We start from the raw sequence: 24,113 nt of genomic DNA, 5'->3' as shown, positions 1-24,113 counted from the left end.
CATAATATACTAAAAGTCCTTGTTTAGGTGAGAATTTGATAACCTTGTTTATAAAGTTTATAAGTAGAAAAATATTTCTTCGAAATAATTTGAAGTCACCTACCTAAAGTCAATGTCATTAATTTTATTATATATTACAAACGTTCACGTGTTTCTAAATATATTATTAATAGTTCAGATTCTTTGGCTTCACTTTACACAAGATCATCTTCATATTCGTATCATATATCGTCCGCATCAAGAATAGGTGGGGGTAAAGGCGAAGGTGGTGGAGGGAAGTAGCGGTGCGTGGTAGTTCCGAGGCCATGGTCAGTCACATTCACGAAGGGCGGATCGAGCACTACTCGGACGGCACGTTGTGGCATCGCCTGCAACGGAGCCGCTCTAGGAGCACGATGTTAGCTGCCTTTAGACACCAAGTGGTAAGGAGCATGAATGGTGGCTACGCTACCTAATTCAGTCCTTCCAAGAAGCTCCTCTGGGTGTTCCACATCATGCTCGCGACGTTTCTCTTCATTGGTATAGTATTGAGCCGCACGGCGTCGAGAACAACATAATGCACCAGCGACAGCTGCTAAAACGGCAATGCACAGCAACATTAATCCAGCTATGACACTCATCTGAGCTTCGTGTGTACTAGGACAAGGTTCTAGACGATCAAATGTCATATCTGCAAAGGTTACTCCTCGTAATTTCATAGGAGAATAACACTTAAGGTGCCTTATCGTTCCATTTAATACCGTAGTTGTCATATAAACTAGCATCGTCCCAGCAGAACACTGATCACATCGCCAAGAATTTTTAGATAGATCTATCTGTGCAATACCTTCTAACCTTTGTAGATCCTGTTCGTTTAATATTTGCAGTTTATTATGGGATATATCTAGGCGCTGCAAAAATTTAGTTTTTGTAAGTAATTTGTATGGAAATGTTGTTAATTTATTCCATGATATGTCTAATGCCACCAAATGTTCATTATAGGTGAAAAAATTTGGTGGTATCACCTCCAAAGATAAATTAGCAAGACCAACTCCGTGTATGTCAGGTAGAATTTGAAGAACTATAGCAATTTCATTGAGAGGTAAATTGTTGCCGCTAAAATTTATGGTCTTTAAAGAGTCTACGACAGGAGCAAAGGTTTGCAAATGAAACTTGTCAATTTTATTATGGCTTAAATCCAAATGCACGAGTGTAGTTAAATTGGTGAGGGCTGCTGGCGCCAATAAGGCGAGACGATTACGTGCAAGTGATAGAACTCGTAGCTCGCGGTTCCGACCAAACATATAGTCCACTATTACAGATAACTGGTTACCGTCTAGTCTCAATTTTTTTAATTTCTTAAGACTTATAAATTCGTCTGATGTCAAGTATTTGAATTGATTCTCTCCTAAATCTAATTCGTCCATATGGGGTACTAAATGGTATATTTGAGTATTAACCCTCCTAAGAAGACATCTTCTACATTTAAATACTCTCAAATGTTGTATGTCTTTGAAGACTTCTGGATTCAAATCTGCCAGTGGATTGTCACTTAGGTCCAAGTAAAATAGTTTTGCTAGCATTCGAAACAATCTAGGTACCAGCGTAGCAATTTTATTATTCGATAAAACCAAAATTTTCAACGATGTAAGATGTCTGAACGTTTCGCTAGGCATCTGCTCTATTTTATTATGATCAAGATGGAGCTCTGTGAGATTAATAAGACCACGAAAATTATCAGTTCCTATACTAGTTAAATTATTGTGGCTCATATTAATTAATCTCAAATTTTGAAGACCCCAAAATGAGTATTGTCCTATGGAAGGAATATTTGAGTTAACAATGTGAAGCTCTCGTAAGTAAGCAAAAGGCATAGGCTGGGTGAAGATAGGACCAATAGTTAAAAAGTTAGGGCGCTCTGGAGGAGCAGAGATTATAAGTACTTGTGCGGTTCGATCAAGGAAATCCACAGGCACTTCCCGCATATTTCCACGAATACATGATATTCGCAACTCTGTGCCTTCCTCGGGATCAAAAGTTGTGCGACATGTACACTCCTCAGGACAAGTAATCTCAGCCCCTTCACTGCTTATGGCCAACAGCAAAGTTATGAAGCCCAGTAGCCAAATTTGACTCCTTGCGATTCTGAAACAAGAAGATAAAATGAGATTTTAAAAGATGTAAATTTACATACATTGTTATTTCTGACTAAAACGGCAGGAAAATTTTAATCAAGATAAAGCATAAATAATATAGTAGCATAAAACAATGGGTCAATTCTTTATTGCAACCGTAAGTGATGTTGTAAAGCATGTGCTAATATTAGGACAAATAAAAAATCTAATCAATATAGTTAGTAAAGTACTTTTGACATTTATGGTTAATATCTAATCATTACCTGAAAAAGTGACATTCCACTTATATTTTGCGTTTTTAAAGATATCATACACTCAAAATAATTGTTATTATGTAAGTACGATATTATTTAATATATTAAATGGATTTTGATATTTTGTATAATTATCTCTTTAATTATTACATATTCTTTTTGAAAAGAAGACACTTCGATGAGTTCTGATCCCGCGTTGGCAACTATTGACAGTGAGGGTGAATTTGTTATATAAACTTTTAAATTAACGCATCGGTGCTTTCAACTCTGCGCTAGCATGAATGCACCCTTCCGTTATTGCTACAAATTGCTAGTTCTATAGTATATAAATAATATTATAACAGGTAATATTTAGGATTAGTACACAAATTCAGACATCGCTGACAAATAATATTAATTATATTGATATATACCTATAATAATACCATAACCCAACTAAATGAATTAGATATACTCAGGTGCGCTTAAAATTCATGTGTACCTAATAGTTCCCCAAAGATTTGTCGAGTCGGACCAAATAAATCATGGAGAATTAACGCAGCAAAGTGTAAAAAACTTGCCTAAATCCTGTGAACTAGGCACGAGATTACAGTCTTGTGAAATATGCGCCTCGCTTTGTTCGCGGATTCCAAACCCCCTGAAAAATAACGCGCAGATAACAAAAGGCTTTTTGACGCAACGACTAAGCGGCATCCATTACCCAAAATTTAGAAATATTCATTTTCACCTTAATGAAAAAAATTAAGTTAGTTCGGCCAATATAACAAAGTTCTTAGTTTGGGGTATTTGCATAAAAATTAAAGTTACCTTTTTCCTAATTTTATACAAATCTTATTAGAAAAATAAATAGATAAGGAATTTGACTAGTGGTTTAGGTTAAGACTTATATCTATCAACAATAAATATGATTCTGTAGGTAGCATACTATATTTTCCATTGTGGGTTATAATAACCACATTTTAATTACCAAATTATAATAACCAATTTTATTTCTACCAAAGTGAACAAAATACAGTTTAATTTATATATATACGACCGAAGTGGGAGCGAGAGACATTACCTAAAGAGTTTGGCCCATCTGGAACCGTAAGTTCTATACTAGAAAGTATATCCAAAGCTGTAATCGTAGGCTCCTATCATATTTGGCCAGAGAGTGGCGACACCTTCGACAGTTTTGAAGTAGATACACAAGGGGTCTCTTGAACCTAAACTCAGTTCACAAGTTCCGGGAACTGAGTTTTCCTCTCTGCCACACGCGGCTTCTGCATGCGGAATCCATAGAATGCTGAGAAGGTTGTTTCTATTAGGTAACTCTTAATCCTCAAAAAATGCTATGGCACCTCGAAAAAATACTCATATAATACATAAAATACTCGAAAAAATTGCTGGCAACAATGCATAATACTTGACTACAATATTTAAATAATACTAACATAGTACAATATGTTTCGATATTGTAAAATCATTTTATAAATAATATAATTGAAAGAGATGTTAACGAACACCTTTAAAAAGAAAATAGAGTCTAACACTGATTCTTCTTCTATTTTTAAAGCAGCTAAAAAATTTAATTACGATTACATTGTTTATAGAACAATGTAATTGTAATTAAATGTTAGATTAAATAGAAAAGTTAGACTTCTTTTTAAAGGTATGTACCAAGAACAGGAAAATTCTAACGACGTCACCATAGTTATTTGAATCCGGAGAAAAACAGAATACCTACTCTAACTGCAACACATAAACTTCAAAAGTAAGGTTTATCCTGCACATAAAAGCAGTAATTGCGTACATATCTACAATATGTGTCGTGCAACCGTGTGGAATAAAAAACTGAAAACAGTGCAGGTTAGTTAAATTTGGTTGCATTGGTATGAGTTGAATAAACATTTCATTATTACGATTTATTTTACCCTAATAGCATCCAATTATTATTTGCAAAAAGCAACCACTTTAATATAAAAGTAACTTTTTTTATTTCCATAAATACAAATATATTGACATTCTTAAATATTAGACTAATCGAGTCTGATTTTCGAAAGAAGAATATGCTGAAAAATATCATATGGAGTTAAGACAATTACAGTAACGTTTTCAACATTTCGTAACATACAAGTAAGTAAAAATCAAAACAAATATATATTTCTTTTTAAAATCGTTAAACACGGATTAATCTATCATAGTTTGGTTTAGATAGACGATAGACATAGATACAGTAATTTTATCCATATCAATGACAAAATTAATGCAAAATATGATATCTTCTATGTCCTAAGAACTTTATGCTTAAATTGTAGTATTGTTGACACTAACAAATAACAATAACTATAAAAACTATTATTGTTATTCTTTTGAATATTAAAATATTATGTTATACTTGCGAACATGCACTATTAACCATTCTGCTAAGGTACAAAGGATTTTTTATCTAAAACTTTGAACGTATGTGGAGTATGATCTGAATACATATTATACAATACAAAGAATATGTTTTATGCTTACATAATTTTTTGAGAACATTGTTTGTACAAAGTCAATGGTATATTTTTTAATTATTTTTATAAACCACATTATGGTGTAAAAAAATATTCCGATTTTCTTCTTCACAACAAATTAACTACTATAAATATAACAAAATAGTGTAGAGTGGCTACTCGAGAACTTGTCTCATATATCGGTTATCGATTCTTCGATGTAGGTACCTGCCAATGACGAGTTGCTGATGCATCAGGCTCTAATAGTCACTTTACCTCTTCTATTGGTCCATATTCGCGTTTCGGTTTCTATCATGGAATGTAACTATGAGTAGGTAACTGTAAGTATATATATATATATACATAGGTACCTGCTTTCGACATTGTAATGTTACACACTGTATATCATACAAATGTATTCATGAGTACGATTCTTTGTGTCCGTCTGGTCGATTTTTATGTACAACATGTGTGTATTGCAAAAAAAAATTATCTATGTATTTGTATAAGTAATCTAGTACTCATAACACAAGCTTTAGCTAGCTTAACTTGGGAATTGTCCAGAGATTATTAATATATTATTATTATTGCCACAAATTACTTCCCAATTTCCTATTTATTACATTAATACATTATAAACTTACTAATATTATTAACTAACTATTATTATTACTTTACATAACATAAATTTTTATCCCTACATTGTTACTCTACAAACTTCACGACTCTTAAATTCACTGCCCAAAAACGTCCATCCGTGTTCTCTCTAATAAATGTGCCTTCAAGAAAAAAGGTCATGGTCATTTTTTAAACCTTTTATCATACAACCAATAGATCATTATCCTATACGTTTTGAGGTATGTGTATACTATTGTTTTCACTATTTACATATAGAACTTGATCTGCGCTTCTATTTGTATATCATATAAATAGATACAAATGGTAAACTTTCATGATTTCGAACAATGACTTTCAAAATACTTGAATTTGATTAATCTATCAAGGCGATTTTACCAACACGAGTGACTTCAGTGCATCAGAAAAATTGTAAAAACAAAAGCGACACTAATGCAGATGCAAAATCACTGTGACTAAAATCAATATGTTTGTTTGTAAAGCATTCGACCAATGACATATATAAACAGATATATATATATAGTTAAAGCCATGTCTCATGCCACCACCCGTCATTATTATTATCCGGAAACGACCTATATTGAAAATTATTAATTTGTCATACAATAATAATGCTAATTTCCACTTTCAATAAACTGTTGTGTCTGCTTGGTTATAAGTATAAAACATTTGACAATAGAAACTACAGCGTGTCGCATTTTCATTACATACGATTTTAACTCTATAAGAAAGGAATAATGTAAACCCATTTGTAAATACTATCATTCCCTATATATATTCCAATTGTTCTGGTGTTGTCATTGATATACATATAATATGGTTATTTTGTTACGCCATATTTATATTGCATAATTTTTAAGTACATACTAAGTTAAGTCTATCTGTCTATTGCGGATGTCGTTTTTTAAATCAGTATAGCGTTCAAGAAATGTTCTGAAGGAAATTTAATACGTCTTCACTTTTAATTTTATAACTACGAGAAACAAAAAAGTACGTTCACTACGAGCAACCCACAGGGAGTAGGCAGTAGCAAATAGCTGAGGATTAATAATCTCCTTGCTTTTAACAATATAGTAATAATGTATATAAATATTATGTACAACACTAAGACGTTGGCCCTGGAAACTAGAAGCCCGTAAAAGCTGATTAATTTTCCATGAAGAGCTTATTGTTTGACTGTAGACTTTTTAGCCTTCGTTGGTGTTGGTGGTAGTTTTTTTATAAAATTTTAATGCAAATAAGTTGAAAACCAACCAGATGATGAGTGATATCCGTCGTCCTATGTACATGAATAATACAGGTAGCCATTGTCCACAGTACTATTGTAATTTTTATATATAAAAGTTTTTAAATGGGATAATGACACACTCATAGAGGTATGACAGAAATAATGAAGGTACATATACCAATTTGCTAATTTTAATGGCCCATAAAAAAAGGTTATATTTATTAACATATACTCTTCTATAGTGAACGCCCACCCCAAATAAATATAATAAGGTAGAAGCAGATGATGATTACTATACCATAGTGGTTTGAGGTCATTTCAGGACATTTTAAATTCAATATTTTTGAGTTTTAATTAAGATCAAAAAGTTGTACTTATCTTTATGTGTATATTTTCTAGCCTAATAGAAATAAAAAAACATATATATAAAGTAAGTGATACGCGGAAGCCCATCAACATACCAATGATCGTCTTTTTAAGACGATATTTTTATAATTGACCTTAAGATGAATATACTCGTAGTCTCCTTATACTCTTTAATATTCATTTTATTTTTAAAAATACATGTATTTAATGTCCTAATGGTTAACAACTTATTAAACAATATGCAAAGCGAAATACAAAGTAATAACTACAAAGTTAACTATAGTTGCGACGGTACGATTGTATTAATATTATAAATTATAATATTGTATTTACCAAATTTAAATAATTTGTATTTATATGCAAAGACGAATAATCGTCTTTGAATAAATATAGAATTTATGAAACTCACCCCGTTGTTCGTTGGCTATCTGAATTTCATTTACGATGCAAATTCGAATGAGTGAGCCACACTCGCCAATTCAAAAGATCATAAATGGCAAAGCAAAATTTTTCGCTGTTGTTTTAATCTTTAATATGGGAGATAACGGGTTCATGCTGAAGCATCATAAAGCTGTAGGAGTTCACTAGTTATTTATATCTACATATAAAAATTCACCACTTAGGCATAGATACTTTCTACAACCATCTAGTGTATAGTTTAACTTGAATGATGGATTGGTACTGTGAATACATTACATAAGGGGCATAAAGGAAAGACGACAAGATGATGATGAAATTCAGTAGTCTCATGGTATCGAATTCAAATTATCTATATATATATATATTGATTACAATTGTATATATCAATCAACATAGATTGTATTAATAACAATCCCCTTCCAGTTCCCCAATTATCTAGGATAGATAGCATCTAGGTATAAATTATAAGATTACAAAAATTGTATTAATAATAGTAGGTGTAGAAAAATCTGTAGATAGTGAAGTAATTAATTCGCAGGCACAAACATAATACGTAACTGGAGCTTTTGGAATATTTTCATACATGAATCTTGGAGTTAGTTCTATAGAACTAACTCCAAGATTTTGTTGTTACCGGTGCTTCCATAACTAGACAGTTAATGATAAATAATATACACATAAAGATGGTTCAGGAGTCTTCCAGACTCAACTCACGATCTTTTCTTTAAACGTTCAGAATAAATATATCTCCAAAATACAAATGAACAAGGCTTCATTTATATGTAGAGGCAAAAACTCCGCAGGAAAAGTCTAATTCTGTCTAATGCAGCTGTTGAACAACTCAAACTTAGGGAGCAAAGTGGTTTGAAAATTTTCCTTTCTCCCAAATAAATTGAGTTTATTGGCCCACCCCCATTCCAGGGAAATGCAAACGCAAGCGACACGAATAGGGCATGAAAAATAAATGAGTAAACGCCATCACTCTTTTCAACTAGGTATCTGCATTGAATTAAATATTTTACATTTCAATTGGCTCCAATTACTTAAATTCTTCAACAACTACCATAGCCAGCTAGTCATATTATATATACTAAAGCTGAAGAGTTTGTTTGTTTGAACGCGCTAATCTCAGGAACTAATTGTAAAATTGAATATATATCGAATTGAAAAATTACTTTTGTGTTGGATAGACCATTTGTCGAGGAAGGTTTAAGCTATATAACATTACGCTACGACCAATTGGAGCGGAACTGCAAAGTAAAATTTTGAAAAAACGTGAGGAAATAAAACGCAGTCAAAATTGCGCGAGTCAGCTAGTGTGTTTATATATATGAAATGCTGTATATATATAATAAACTGCTGTATATGTAAATTATTAGCTTTGTATATTTTATGTGTGTTTTTTAGTTTACATAGTTTGTACCACATCAAATTTATATATTATAAAGTATTACGGTACGTTAGAGAACAAAATGATAATACAAAAAACTTGACATTCATAAGCGGCTTAAACTTCTACATGAATAAATGATTGTAGATTTGATTTTATTAGATATTTCTGGATGTAATTAGAAATTAATATCGTAAAATTACTGTTGATAGTTCACTTCATATATAGTCAGATTAATTAAGCTACTACGCTTAGTGTCGTTATTAAATGTAATGTGAAATAGTGAAAGAAGCGAAGTATAAAAATAATTACCAATAAATTATTTCCTATGCATCCATTTTAAAATAATAATTAATTAAAATAATTTTATTAATATACTTCCCAATAACTTCCTCAGTAAAGTTAACTAAACATATAATAGAATTATAATTATATTCATATTTTACAGTTATCAAAATAGAATCTATCTATCTACAAGTATTTAACACTATGTTAAAATGTATTTTAAATTAGGATTTTTTTTCATCCTTAACCATTTGACGTATATTGTGATAAAGATATATTACCTGTCGATATATAATAATAAGTAAATAATTATGCTGTTAACCATAAATGTTTTCAGTTGCGTACGTCTATATTAAATACTTACTATATTTAACAGCGAATTTGATTGATATAAATTCCTTTTTAAAACATAAAATTGAAGAAAAACTCATAAAACTTTGGACTCGTTTCTCAAAACAAAGTTAACGGGCCAATGATAGAATAAGTCTGGAGTTGTCGTATCTAATTTCACAGTAGGAACAAACAGTTCCCGTTAAATTACTAGTCCCCGCTCCTCGACAACGCCGCGTGAATATCGAGCAGGTATTTAAAAAGCACCTCAGTTTGTAACATCTTGATAAATTCAATAAAGGCCGTATCCGTAAAATCATCAAACATGTTGTATAAATCAAATAGTTGTTGTAAAATAAATATTACAATATATTAATTTTCTGTTCCATTTTTAAATTTGCTACTAATTTGGATGTAAAATAACATATTGAGATTAGTATATCTTAGTATACTCAGACCAAGTATAAACAAACAGATTTACCTACCCCATAGCGAGTACTTAAGTTACAATTTTCAATGTGGTCTAAAGTACATTTTGACATAATTTCCAATTTAATATAAACCCATGTAATTTTATTATATCGTCGCCTCTTCTCTTTAAGTACCGACACCTTATATATATATTATAAGTATTATATAGTGATTATTATTTACGATATATATTACATAAAAATATTAAAGTTTTAGAATGTTCATAATAATGTGTTGTATTTATTATATTACTTTGGTCTTATTTTACATAAACTACGTTTAAAGCATTTCGTATATATTTACCATATGTATTGCTACTAAGCAGTTTTGTCTTGGTATTGCACAATCCCCGAAGAATCAATCAGTATAGTAAAAGTTCCAATATTTTCCTAATGTCTTATTGAAACAACGTTCGTAGAGAATAACTAATTTAAAACATAAATTTAGGTAATGATACAGAAGGTGGCGCGTAAATTACTTTCTGTCGTGAATGATTTGCATACGTGGTTAATTTCTGAGCAACCATTAGTACGATCTGCTTCCACGTTACATAACTATGTTGGACACATTTGTGGAATGTCGTATTTAAGCTATTAGAACCCCATTACGTTGGGTAATCAATAAACACAATGATATTTGAACTAGATCTCCGGTTGTTGGTAATTCACGGATCGACGGATTCGAATCAGTTGAGTATTAAACTATCTTATCTATAGACGATTTCTAATCCTGTCCCATACATTTGGAACTAACACGCTCCGCCGGCTCATTTAAGTGGACATTCACATGTATTTGAGATCCGATAGGAAATATGTTGATGTATATATTAACGGACCATTTAGCAGCGATTGTGTTTCCGTTTCTGCCAACTGGTAATTATGGATTACATATTGAAATGAATCAATAATATATTGCTACTAAATACTCACAAATATCATCACAAGAACACAATCCCAGTGGGTTATGTTCTTGTGATGATATTTGTGAGTGTCATATGCGTCTCATGTCATGGAAAGGAACTGTACTGAAAAATGTTACAAAAAATGCTTATACACAATATATTCTACAAAAATGTCATCCACATAATTCCAGCCATTTTTTCGTGAATTCTTAAGGCGCAAACAGACATTTTTCGGATCATCAAGAGTTAGGACTTTACTATTTATAAAGATTTCATGTAAATGTAGCACATGTTTATGCTAGATATATGCCAAAGTATTTTTTATCAAAGTATTTTTCTAGCATTATAAAAAAGGGTAGCCAATAGGTATCGGGCACAGCAATATATTTTTACGGAGGTCGGTTTACCGTAGGTATAAATAGCATATAGTTTATAACTCCTGGTCCTACTACGTACTGACTTGACGTGAAGATAAATTGTTTACATATAACATTTTATTAGGGGAATCACTATATGAATATATGTAATTATGACGCAACTTTATGGGTTATTTATATCCATGTTTTGTTAATAAGAGCGGAGGACAAATAGATTAAGGGTCTTGGTTTCATGGCGCAGACCTAAAGAGCTCTAAAAACTTTGATTAATTTATTAACTCCAAAACTTTTCTCATTACAAACTCATGTTGGGAACATTGTTATGATAATATTTAATCTCTCTATGATAATTATTATCTATATTTGTTTGCTGTACTAATTTTTGTTTCTGATAAATATATACAAAACTAATTCCTTATCACAGATTGTGTCTCTAGGAAAACCTTCGAAATACCCATTGGGGTAGAAGGCTAATAGGAAGAATTCTAAAGAAGAAAATAATGAGAAAAAATAATTAGTAATGTAATCTAAATATAACAAATACATTGTCCATGTAAAAATAACAAATGTTATTATTATGATTTTTATTAAAAATATTAACTATGTAATAATAACAAAATGAAGCGTGTAAAGTAAATTATGCTTTTGAAAATATTTATCGCAGGGTGGCGGCTCTGTTTAAGCCCTTTATTTTTTTTCAGATGTATTAAAATTTGCATAAAGGTGTGATGTTATAATAAATGTGTATGTTTTTTTCCGACGTGATGGGATCACGTAGTCACGCAGCGAGCTCAGTTCGCCGTCAGCGACGTCACGTACTAACTCAGTACCCCTCCGCCCATAAAGTCGGGAAATCGCTGCCCAAGCCACCTCTTGTCATCGCTTTTATATGTTGCGACAATAAGATACATAATTACATCCAGATTTTATTTATTATTTTTTGAAGAAATATTTTCATTCGTTTGTCGTATTAACTACGCAGTAGGTACCAGGTCTATTTACGATACACTACGATTATCTGAAATCACAGTAGATATTTCAATATTAGTTCAGCTGAAGCACTGCCTATCTTAATTACATTATGTTTGCATGAAAATGCTTTTCTTCAATAAACTAGAAAAATTAAATAAGAAATAATCTACATAAACTTATCCATCAAATTATTTAATCCAAATTTATAATGATTGTGAGTTAACAAACGCATATCTTATTCTAATATAGGTATTACATTTGTAAGTTTTCGCATTTAGGTAAGTTAGTAAAATTCTGCTGCTTCTAATGTATCACCCGAGTTATGTGACACGACAATACTAACGACAGAAGAACAAAAGTCAATAATGATGAATCGGAAGCTACGGAAGCTGTGAAACAGATTCATCTCAATCTACGACAAAGTTAGTAACAGGCTTCCACATAAGTGACAAAACGATAGATAGGTATTAGTTAAAATAAGCAAATGTACAACCTTACTTATCGACAAAAGTTATCATAATTTATTAAATCAGACCCTAGAGAAACGCATTCTAAGTTTATTTATCAGTTGTAATTGAAAGTGGATGACTTATTTGTTCACAAAACAACGAAGCCTTGTGACTGACGCCAAAATTCTTATACATATGTAATTTAATCTACGAGCATTATTAATATCTGAACTATTACTACTTAAATGTAACTGACATTAAAGAAAAATCTTTTACATAAACTATATGCATAAAAGACTTGTAAATTGCAGGAAAATAGAATTATTATTATTATCGAATTGAGAAAATGAAAGTACTAAATTGCACTTTTCTCCAATTCAATAAATTTCCTACTTCGAAGAGACGGGTATGATACGGGTATGATATTCACTTATAGAATTCCACGATTATCTTCGCCTAATAAAAATTCTTTATATAAAAAATCATAAGAATAATACATCAAAATATATATATATATTAAAATTGGAATATTTCCTGCGTTTTTCAATACTAAACCGCTATTAAGGGACGTATTCTACGTGTTCCTATACCTAAATGCCTAGTCGACTAATATGCATTCTGTGCCTAATTCTTTTTGACTAAAAGATTATAGGTATTCAAAATAATATTACTGTGTACTTATACATTTTGACATACTTGTTTCGTCAAATAATTTTGTCCGAGCATCAGCATCTCTTTAATTTAAAAAGTTAGCATATATTTGTGAGGCTGTTATAGAAATACCTATTATATCTGAATTTATTAATAAAATATAAGGCCCTATATAATTTAATATATATTTCAATAAATAAAAAAGTATAATTTATTTTATGCCAAAAGTTTTTGTTTGCGGTCCAGGAAAAATATGATATAATAGGTACATGAAGGTGATTTGATTAGTATTAAAATGCTTATAAAAAACATTACTTACTTTATAGCAGAAGGCTATTTCAGTATTTAAACAAAAATGATTTGTTTTGTATTTGTTAAAAATATTGGATATGTTTTAACATTACACTCTTTAAGTCGGTAATTTAAAAAACTTCGTTGTTTTTGTTTAACGTTGTTTTATTTTATTTTGAAACAAAAAGTAATCGCTTAATAATAATTCTAACTATGGTTTGACATATAGTACTCATACTCTGTGTACTATAAATTTCACCAACGACAAAAAATCGTCCAATATACATCTATAATATGGGCACACAATTTAAACAACCTTTCACGCCCCTCAGCCACAGCAACTTTCACGACTCAAGGACCCATCCAAATACTAAAACCGTAAACATATAAAGTGTATGTAAATAAAAATGTGTGTAAATATGGCAAGTCTAAGGCCATGCAAATATAACCCAGACATTTACTTCCTTTCAAAAACCTCCTATATTACATTTTGAACTTTAACCACTATAATCCAAATTTTCTTATTGCAAATTACAATGGATAGAGGAGTAGCACCTACTTGTAGGGTGGAGTTAATGCTAAAAGCATTCTCTTCCAAGCAAGCCTTAGAAACTAATAGGCAAGTTGAAAGTGCTACATGAATAATACATAATATAAGTGAATACCCACACGTTATACAAAATATATATACTTCAGTAGTCAACAAAACATAAAAATCTGTTCACATATTTTTATTAATATTACATACTGGTGATGTACATTTATACTCGTAGATCGCCATCTAGAAATATAAATAATCTTTATTCAAATAAAATATAACACTATATATAGTTAAATATATAAAAGATTAAGTTTATTTGAATAAAGATTATTTCTATTTCTAGATGGCGATCTATAAATGTACACTACTAAAAGTAAGTTGGGAAGTATATTCATCAAAATATTCTGAAAAATTTGATTCTAATTTCTCAACCCATTTTTACATGAAACATTAACGCACAAACAGACAATAAAACAGATTTCTTCTTATTGTCGATTTAATTATTTTATATATGTAAAGATAATAAAGAATATAAACGGGAAAGCAGGATAATCAATAGTTTTGCTGTCAGGTTAGTATTAATTATTATTTGAGATGAAGAACTAAGGACAGTAATTCTTCAGTAACTAAAACATTATCAACAAGATAATAAATTAAAGTAAACGCATTGATTACGTTTTAGAAAGCATTTATTATTTATTAATTTGGGAAGTTACGACTAGGTGTTTACACATAAATCTGTGTATACATATATAAGGGCTACATTTTATCCGCGTGAATCAATATGTCACGGTCAGGTGAAAGTCGCGAACACAGCTAATTCATAGGGCTACATGTATATACTAGATGACCCGGTGACTTCGAACGTACGGAGTATGGATTAATAATTTGTTAACTTAACATTTTTACTTAGATTTATTTATCAACCGATTGGATTGAAACAAACACTAAATGTTTAGGAATTTTCAGGAATTTTGTTACATCAGGTTTAAGTATATTCAAACCGATCAAGCCATTTCTAAGATGTAATTGTAATTGTAATTGTATGTTGGACTCCATTCTCCGCAATTAGCCTCTCATTCGGGCCGTTGTGCGTGTAGAGCCAGACTACTAAAGTAGCCAGCCAAGCTCCTCCCAAAAGCGCAGAAGACTCCTGGTGTCTTCGCAGGCTTCACGGAGCGACCTCACCGTTCCGAGGATTTGTTTTCGTTGTTGGGCCACTGCCGTGCACTCCAGGATTACGTGAGCAGCAGTTTCTTCAGCTTCAAAGTAGCCCCGACAAAGGGGGCTGTCTGTAGCATCAATTTTGTATAAGTGTTTGTTTAAGGAACAATGGCCCGTTATTGTCCCTATCATTATTTTGAGGTTTTGTCTATCTAGATTAAGTAGACGTGTTGTTAACCGATGGTTCGTTTTTGGAATTGCCACTTTAGATTGTTTGCAATCAGTGGTTAGGTTCCATCTTTGGTTTTGTATTTCGGTGGATCTCTGGCGAATCCAGGTGCGAAGTTGCGAGAATGGTATTGGCATAAGCGGGAGGGGGCCTGCAACCACCATACCGGATCCTACTCTCGCTAGTTCGTCCGCGGCGTCATTGCCATATGATCCGCTGTGCCCCTTTATCCACTGGATAATTACTCCGTTGTGCGTTGCAATTTTTTCCAGGGCAATGTGGCACTCGATTATTAGTTTGTTGTTGGATTTTCTGTTCTGTAGTGCTTTAAGCACGGCTGCACTGTCCGATATGAATTTAATGTTGAAATTGTTGACCCCTAACCTGTACACGGCTTTTGCTGCCTCGGTCAGGGCAACACATTCGCACTGAAAGATCGAACTGTGTTTGCCGAGCGGTATAGATATGTTCATGTTGAGGTCAAGGGAATGTGCCCCAGCCCCTGAACCGTTCTGTGTTTTGGAGCCATCTGTGTATATGCGTAGTTCATTTACTGCAGATTGGTCCCTTTCCTCCTCCTTCAATTGTATTTGGTATTTCCTGTTGAACGAGTGGTATGCTTGAGTTCTGTCACACGGAGCGGCAATCAAGGGTTCATATTCGATTGCTTGGTTCAGGATGGTTGTGTGAGAACTGTAATGGTTCTAAGATGTACTGACAATAATTACAATTTTTTTTAAACCCGGTAAAATACATTATAACACAATTTTTTAAATGTATAGGCACGCCTTGTTTACGAATTTATTATATGTGTGGTTAAGCACGAAACAATAACATATTGTTATTCCTATATCTGCTAGTTTATTGTTATAGGTATTGTTCTGGTCCGCTAACATTAATGACCTCTTCCGCCAGCGTAAATAGCTCTTTTATAGGAGGTTTGGTGGTTGTACGCATATACTAATGGAACACAATACGGAATAGTAACTGCGAAGATATCTGAAGGTGGATAAACTAAACAAATAATGTAGTACCTAAAATAAAGGTTACTACTTAGTTTAGGTACCAAGGAACAATGTAAAAAGTAAATATTAAATGAAAAACAATAATATTATTATTAATGAGAACTGATAGATTAACAAAACCTAACATCCAATTCATACCTACATATTGGTGGATTATCTGAAATATATATTACATTATATATACTGGGTATGTAATATGTTATCTGTGGTTATAATAATTGATTATCTGAAATTTTAAAACTTTCTATAAAAAATTCATAATTATTCGTTTGTGAATACTTTAATTTTTTAATAATATAAGTTAGTTTATTCTCAAATTATGGTATAATCCAGTGAAATTCGGATTCATATTTATAAATACAATTTTATATTATATTATGTATATGAAATTCAGATTTTGCGGTTATGGAAAACAACATAAATTAATCTAAAACATGCAGTTGCTTTGAAACGAGTTTGTCATCGTTATCGGGTAAGTCAGGACGACAAACAATACATATTAATTGAAAATTTGCCCCCGCTAGCCCTTAGCCAGTAAGCGACGTTTTACGAATATGGACTCCCATTATGCAGGTAAAGTATTATGATGCATTATTCATGCCCAAACCCGTTGTCTGATATATATTCTTAGCATTATCCCTGCATATCCCGTAAGGCACGCAGCGTGATAATATGCAAGTAGACTTTTTCTATTATGTAATAGAATACCGGCGGATACAATCTTGTATTAAAATGATCTATGGTCAAGGTTTGATGTAATTGTAAAGTTACTGTTTTACTTATTTAATTACCTGTATAATTGATTTCCATTTTAAATTAAACAAACCTAAGCCTTGGTGTGTAAGTATGTAAAAATGTGTTAACGAAAAATAAGACTATGAGTCCTCTTTCTCGTAAATCGCCTTATAGTATACGCGCAGGTCCGTTATATTGTTATAATTTTTACTTTACGCCGCCAGTTTGTAATTCTAGTAACTAGTTTAAACGAAAACTTTAGTAAGGATTATGACACTACTTATTAATGTTTCAAATATGCTATCCATATGCTTGTGGTACAACATACGTCCAGTCATGAAAAATTCAAGATAAACATTTTTTTGGCGAAAGAACAAAAGTGGCACTTGGTACTTTATAAAGAGAGACTTATGATACTTTTTAATAAGAAATTATATTATGTGCTAAATACGTGGAAACGTATATGTATATTATGTACATTTTATGTAAATGAATTTACTAAATCCACTATGAGTGATTTTCGTTAAAATTAATTGCTCCAGAAAGTTCTAAATTCAAAATTAAATTGTAAAATGGTAAGTGTCAATCCAATAGTTTTCGTTTCGATAAACTTGGATAAACAAAACACCACGTATGTAAATGTGGTTAGTGGTACCTAACACTTCAGTTCATTAGTCTATTTTATGTACCTATTATTAGATATTACCTAACATTTCTACTTTTGTAATCATATACGGTAATATTAACACATGATGAATTCTGACGTAATTATGAATAGACTATTGTTTTTCAAAGAAATACTTTATTTTTCTCTTTATGTTACTTACTTTACTTTTATCGTTTTCTCTATATTTTACTAATTTAATATTGTTCAAAATATTTGTTTTGTTTGTCTTTATTTATATATTTAATTAATTTCACTATTACACCATTAATTTTTATAAGATTTAATATAAACCTTTACAGCTTTAATAAGTATAAACAAAATCGGATATAAATATATTATATTTTATTTATATATTTTATTATATATAGGGAAACCAGTCTAACTAATAAATTTCAGAAAATTATAGTAACTATTATGTACTTATTACTAGTCCATCCACTATTGTCTAAGCATCAATAGAATAGTTTATAAATTTACCGGTTCTCTCTATTCAGAGCGTTACAATATTATATTATGTTATCGATACACGGACTTAGTTTATGCATAATAATTATTCGTATCTAACCAACGGACAGCTGATAAGTATGACTTTCACAAAATTTAACTTTTTAATTCGGTATTTTGATATTGTCTCAGTAACGTACGTCTGTCATTTGTTAAATTAACTAAAATAATTTAGGTATATCTATAATATCGTTAAGATATGTCCATAAAGAGCTATTGTTTCTCTAAGTAGACGGGTAGCAGTTGACTCAAGCTAATTTGTTGTCGTCGAATCAAATTTCCGTCATTAATAGAAATGTCACTCAATCCAATACAAAGTGAATGTATATATAGTGAAGTTGTATTATTGGAATTATAATTTAGAGAGCGCGGCAAATGTCTAGGTAAGTAGACTGCCGTGTTCTATTCTATCAATAACAAAGGTTGGGCCGTTTTGGTCCTTTTTGTGTGAGTCTCGCGGCTCGAGCACAATGAGATAAGGCGTTTATAAAGAATCTTCTCCGTGGGTCAAATCGAAGGCTTATCGTTATTATTTATCTTCGAAACACATTTGTAGAAGCTTCTCTTTATATCCCTTTATTTTACATGACGACGCTATATGTACAAATTGATTTCCTGGGATAGAAGCTTCATAAAAAACAAGCAGCTATGGTTCGACGATTTTATTACTCATAGTGTCTCTATTTTCAATCATTATTTCAGCAAATAACAGTTAATACTATTCTCTTAGGAGCTTTTCTTATGGACTAGTTCTGCTGAGCTCTTCATTGCAAATTCTATCCCGTATACAAACACTCTTAGCCACTTGGAATGACCAGCTCTCTTATATGGTTTAGATTTATAAAGTATGTTTTGTTTCCTTAAATTATCACTAACAACATGACATTGTTATAGCAGTAATAAAAATTTTACACATTTTATACATCTTGGTGATGGCGATCAAACACAATATATTGTATATGTTAGACACATATAAAAGCCATAATTTATCTAATAAGTAGCTGCACCTAAAATCATTACTCAGATATCGTCTTATTGCCCAAAAAAATTACTTTATTTACTTTATATTTACTGATAGTAACAACACAATTTAGTTGACGGCAATATAAATAAAAAATCTATATAATAGAAATTCCATACTTTAGTGTCTACATACATTGTTGTTTATATATCGCATGACACTACATGTGTAACAAATATTGCACTTAATTCTTTGTTATTTAATAGAGTAATGGCAGTGAGTGCCACTTCATCTACGATAGCCCGATTGTAAGTGGTAACCTACATGACATGGCCGAGTGCAAAGTGTAACACAGTAGTTTTAAATATTTACAATGTTTTTATCAATTTATTGTTTTCTTTGACAACTTACATAGCAATTTTATTTTTAAACTAGCTGTTAACGCGGTTTTACCCGCGTGATATTTAAAGCCTATATGTTATTCGGATCTACAAGCTATATTACTGTAAAGTTTCATCAAAATCCGTTTAGTAATTTTTAAGTAACAAACATCCATCTATACTCACAAAATTCCGCTTTTATAATTTTAATAAGACATTTTGATCATGGTCTCTGTATCAATCTCTTGTCTGGTATAAAGTTGAAACAATGATTGTAATGAAGTTACTGGCTACTGTGTATCAGAGTATAGTACCTTTTAGCAAAAAGACACTACAAAATAAAATTTTATTATAAACTATATTTTGTAAAGTGTTTTTTTGTTGCTCATGTCTGTAAGTGATATATATAGGTAATTAACAGATACAATAGTGGTAACCACTATTCTGTACCGTCATTACTATGTTTATCATTTCAGTAACAATATTCAGTAACATATATATTGAAATTTAACTAAGACTGACTAAGACAGACTTTTGTGCTGTCTATACCTTGACATTAATATAAGACAAAATTGACGAAAAAGGTAGTTTTGAATAAGTAGGCAGATACTGAGATACCTAATAGATAATACCTATTCAAAATGAGGCAACATCAACTTTTATTGCGTCGTTTACAGTTTTACAATGCATACAGTGAATAGACAGACAAAAACTTGTATCTTTTGTGTTCGAAAAGACCCTTCAAGTAGGGCGCTTCACCCCTCGGTTATAGTAATCTACGCCTTACAAGACTTGCTATATACCTACTTAGAGAAATACATCGATGCTTAAGTAGTTTTTCTTATATTTTAATAGAATTTCAGAGGACCGATTATACAGTTAAATTAATTACATTTTACCGAAATAGACTTTTTTGCCTCAAACCTTAACCTTCAACTCATTCATTCAGAATTTACCTATACATTTTTATATTTAATAATCATTAAAGTAATAATCATCATAATTATGTAATCTTTAGATTACATAATTATGAACTTTTAATTTTGTATGTAAAAAAACTTTAATAAATTGTAGATAAAAACCGACCATGTGAGCATTTAAACAAAAAAGCCGCCCATTTTTTTAAGCAAAATAGTATCTTATTTATCCTAATATCGTCCAGGTTATATATTTCCTCTGGGGATTTCCCTCTAATTGGTAAGTATTATGAGACAAAATCATTTTTATTGTTTATTGTTACGATTATATTTCAGGTAAATTTCAGTACGTATTTATGAAATTATTGCGCATGTAACAAATAAATATATTTTTGGATTTAATTTCCGATGGGTAAATCTTATGAGAGGAGACCTCACCAAAAGGGAGATAGCCACCCGCCTTGTAGGCAGTTGACAATAAATTTGTAAATAGCAAAGTAATTAATTAAAATAATTCAAACATTGTTTTGATACAAACAATATAGATGCTGTGTTTAGTTTGTAAGGTCGTCCTACTTATCGACTATATTTAGACTGGTAATGCTTTAAATAAATCTAACGATATCACGTTCATCATATTGTTTAGTCCACAAACAATGATTAAAACACTTACTTGTATTTATATTATATTTAGATACTATACAATTACTGGTTGTTTGTGTGTTAAGGTTAGAAAATACTGGACGAATTAGAATGAAATTTCATATTTTTTATTAATTTTAAACACTCCATAGAATATTTGTAATTAACGTATTATTAAAATAATAAATGGCGTTATGTACCTGAATGATTTATTTGTTATAGTCGATAAATGGCATCTACAAATGTATAGGCGGGCAAAGTCGGCGGCACCACAAGTTACTAAATATGTACTTGTATATTAGTTTCTACTATCAATTGTTTTGTTTTGAACAACTGCAACAACAATCGCTGTTAAATATACATATTGAAGTCTGAAAATAAAGGCTGTGATGTAATCGGGAGGTATTTAACTTTTGCTCACGTTTAAACCGGTTAGTAATTTTTTTATTAAATTTTTAATACCACGTTGTATGTAAAGCCCCACAATCATGGTACGAATTGGTTACAGTATAAAACATTTATGAAAGAATAAAAGCGCTATCCAGTTTTAATATACATAAAATATGTGAGTCCACATAATAACTTAGCTGAATTCGACAAATTAAAACGTATAAAACGAATTTTCCTTTGAAATAACTGCACACGTGTGACACGATTTTTCAAGGCGGTTTTTTATATTTCTTAGTGTTTGGCCGGGGTGACCGTTAAGTAGCAGCAATGCGTGTGTTATTGCGTCTTGGTTTATATGTAAATGATAAGCTTATACATCTTCTGACACAATATATTATGGTATATGTAATATATAGGAGTCATGTAAGTATTTCTTAATTTCATACAAAAAATATAATTTAGCCAAGAAAATGGAGACAATGCTCATAAAGATAAAAATCTTAGCCCATGCAAAATATATAACACATGCAAAATATATAGTATCGTAAATATCATAATCGTCACCATTAATGAGGCTTAAGTATTATGCTTGTAAATCTAGCATCGGAGATATTACACTACTTTAAATATCGAAATAACAGCAATCCTCATTCTTTTTTTCACTAAATATAAGCAAATCAGCGCTATCTATTCGCAAGAATAATACAAACAAAGACTAACTGTTAGCACATTGTTCACGGACGAAAGACAGTAGCAAAAGGTCAAGGGATGTGAGACATTTGATGGCAGAGTTTAATACTACACCCAAGAGAGAAAAGTAGAAAGTCATACTAAATTTTACTAATTATAATTATGAAAATGAAGTTCAAGTTCTTATTTTATTTTTTATTCTTTCATGCGGATTAAGTCAAGAATACCTACAGTTAATGGTTATAATATATCCGTTACATTTTAATAGATCAATAATTTTTCTATGTGTCTTATTATACGTTGTTAAGACATATATATATATATGTCTTAACAACGTATAATATACAAAGTTATGTGCCTATATATACTTACTGTTAGGTCTAATTATCGTCCTAACGGTATATACTGTGTTATCGAGAAGTCATCAGAAATGATAACACATACTCATGTTGTCAATCCTGATGACAATGTGTGAAGCTATTAATTTCCGTCACATCCACATTATACGAATACGTCCATAGGCTATGGTAACCATTTACCATCAGATGGGCCGTATGCTTGTTTGTCACCATCGTAGTATAAAAAAAAATATATAAAAATAACAAAACTGTACAGGAATAGTAATCATATAGTATATAGTCTGGCATTATTTACTATAAACATTGTTTAAAATGTTAAGTTACGCTGATCCCTTTTTTATTATTTGCTTTAATTTGTAGTCAGTGTTTTCAATATTGATTCCTTATTAAATGCAAGCAATATGATTGTATGATAGTAAGCAATCAATAAATTAGGTCTTAGCTTCACATCTTAGATGGTATTAACTAGCATGATCTCTCGAGTAATTCAATATAGTTGCAGATTTTGAGCTGTGCCACTGACTAATTCTACACTCTCTGTCGATGTCTAGAACTTATGTTATGCATATATACTTCCTCTTTCACAGTTTGAATTTCCTGTTGGCAAAGCATTTCTGTTTGTAATATACCATTAGCACATTAATAAAGCTTTGCCTTTGACTACACCGCACTTGGATGCATTCAAGCATCTTGAGTGTCATCTTGTACATACACATATTTTATCATCTGTCACTACAAATTTAGGCATGTAGTGAATATAATGGTACACAATTTTATGATGTATTTTATAACCCAAGACACGATATTCTATTTTTGTTATTTTGAATTTCGTGTCCTAAATATCGTTGGATGGTGTAACAAAACTAGCAACATATACATACTCGGAGGCGACATAACGACACTTATATTTTTCTGAACATAGGTCTGCGGGATACGGTAAAATTTGATTTACAAATAGCTCGAATACATTTTTTCTGTGACATAGCCTTCATATCACAATAGGTATACACAACCTTGGGTACAACTGCGTTACTCTACCTGTAGATTTATATTCATAAAAACTAAGTGTAATTAATTTCAAAAAGAATTTAACTTCAAATCATATTTTTTTTATTTATATATTTTTTTATATTAGTTCTTTCAATCTACAAAATATTACTTGTACATATTATAGTCATTGACCAAATTTACAATTAACCGAACAAATATATTAATAAATTATTAAAACGAATTATAACTAGCAGTCTAGTAAACAAAGATGTATATTCCAGATAAGAACTTTCTTTATAGATAGATACCT

At 31.0% G+C, this 24,113-nt stretch overlaps 1 protein-coding gene across 1 annotated transcript in view; it reads right to left on the bottom strand.

Moving 5' to 3' along the window:
* Nucleotides 1–398: 398 nt before the first annotated feature.
* LOC131849149 (insulin-like growth factor-binding protein complex acid labile subunit) overlaps nt 399–24,113 on the bottom strand; it is a 45,166-nt gene continuing 21,451 nt past the window's right edge. The window contains exons 2-4 of the mRNA XM_059199145.1: nt 15,710–16,236; nt 11,650–11,731; nt 399–2,124 (exon numbers count right to left, since the gene is read on the bottom strand). Of these exons, the coding sequence (XP_059055128.1) occupies nt 399–2,124; nt 11,650–11,731; nt 15,710–16,236 (2,335 nt within the window). The remainder of the gene's footprint in view (nt 2,125–11,649; nt 11,732–15,709; nt 16,237–24,113) is intronic.

This window comes from Achroia grisella, unplaced genomic scaffold, assembly GCF_030625045.1.
Source record: "Achroia grisella isolate CSIRO2021 unplaced genomic scaffold, CSIRO_AGI_Agris_v1 utg640, whole genome shotgun sequence".
NCBI lineage: Eukaryota > Metazoa > Arthropoda > Insecta > Lepidoptera > Pyralidae > Achroia > Achroia grisella.
This window is presented reverse-complemented; position numbering and strand designations above follow the sequence as displayed.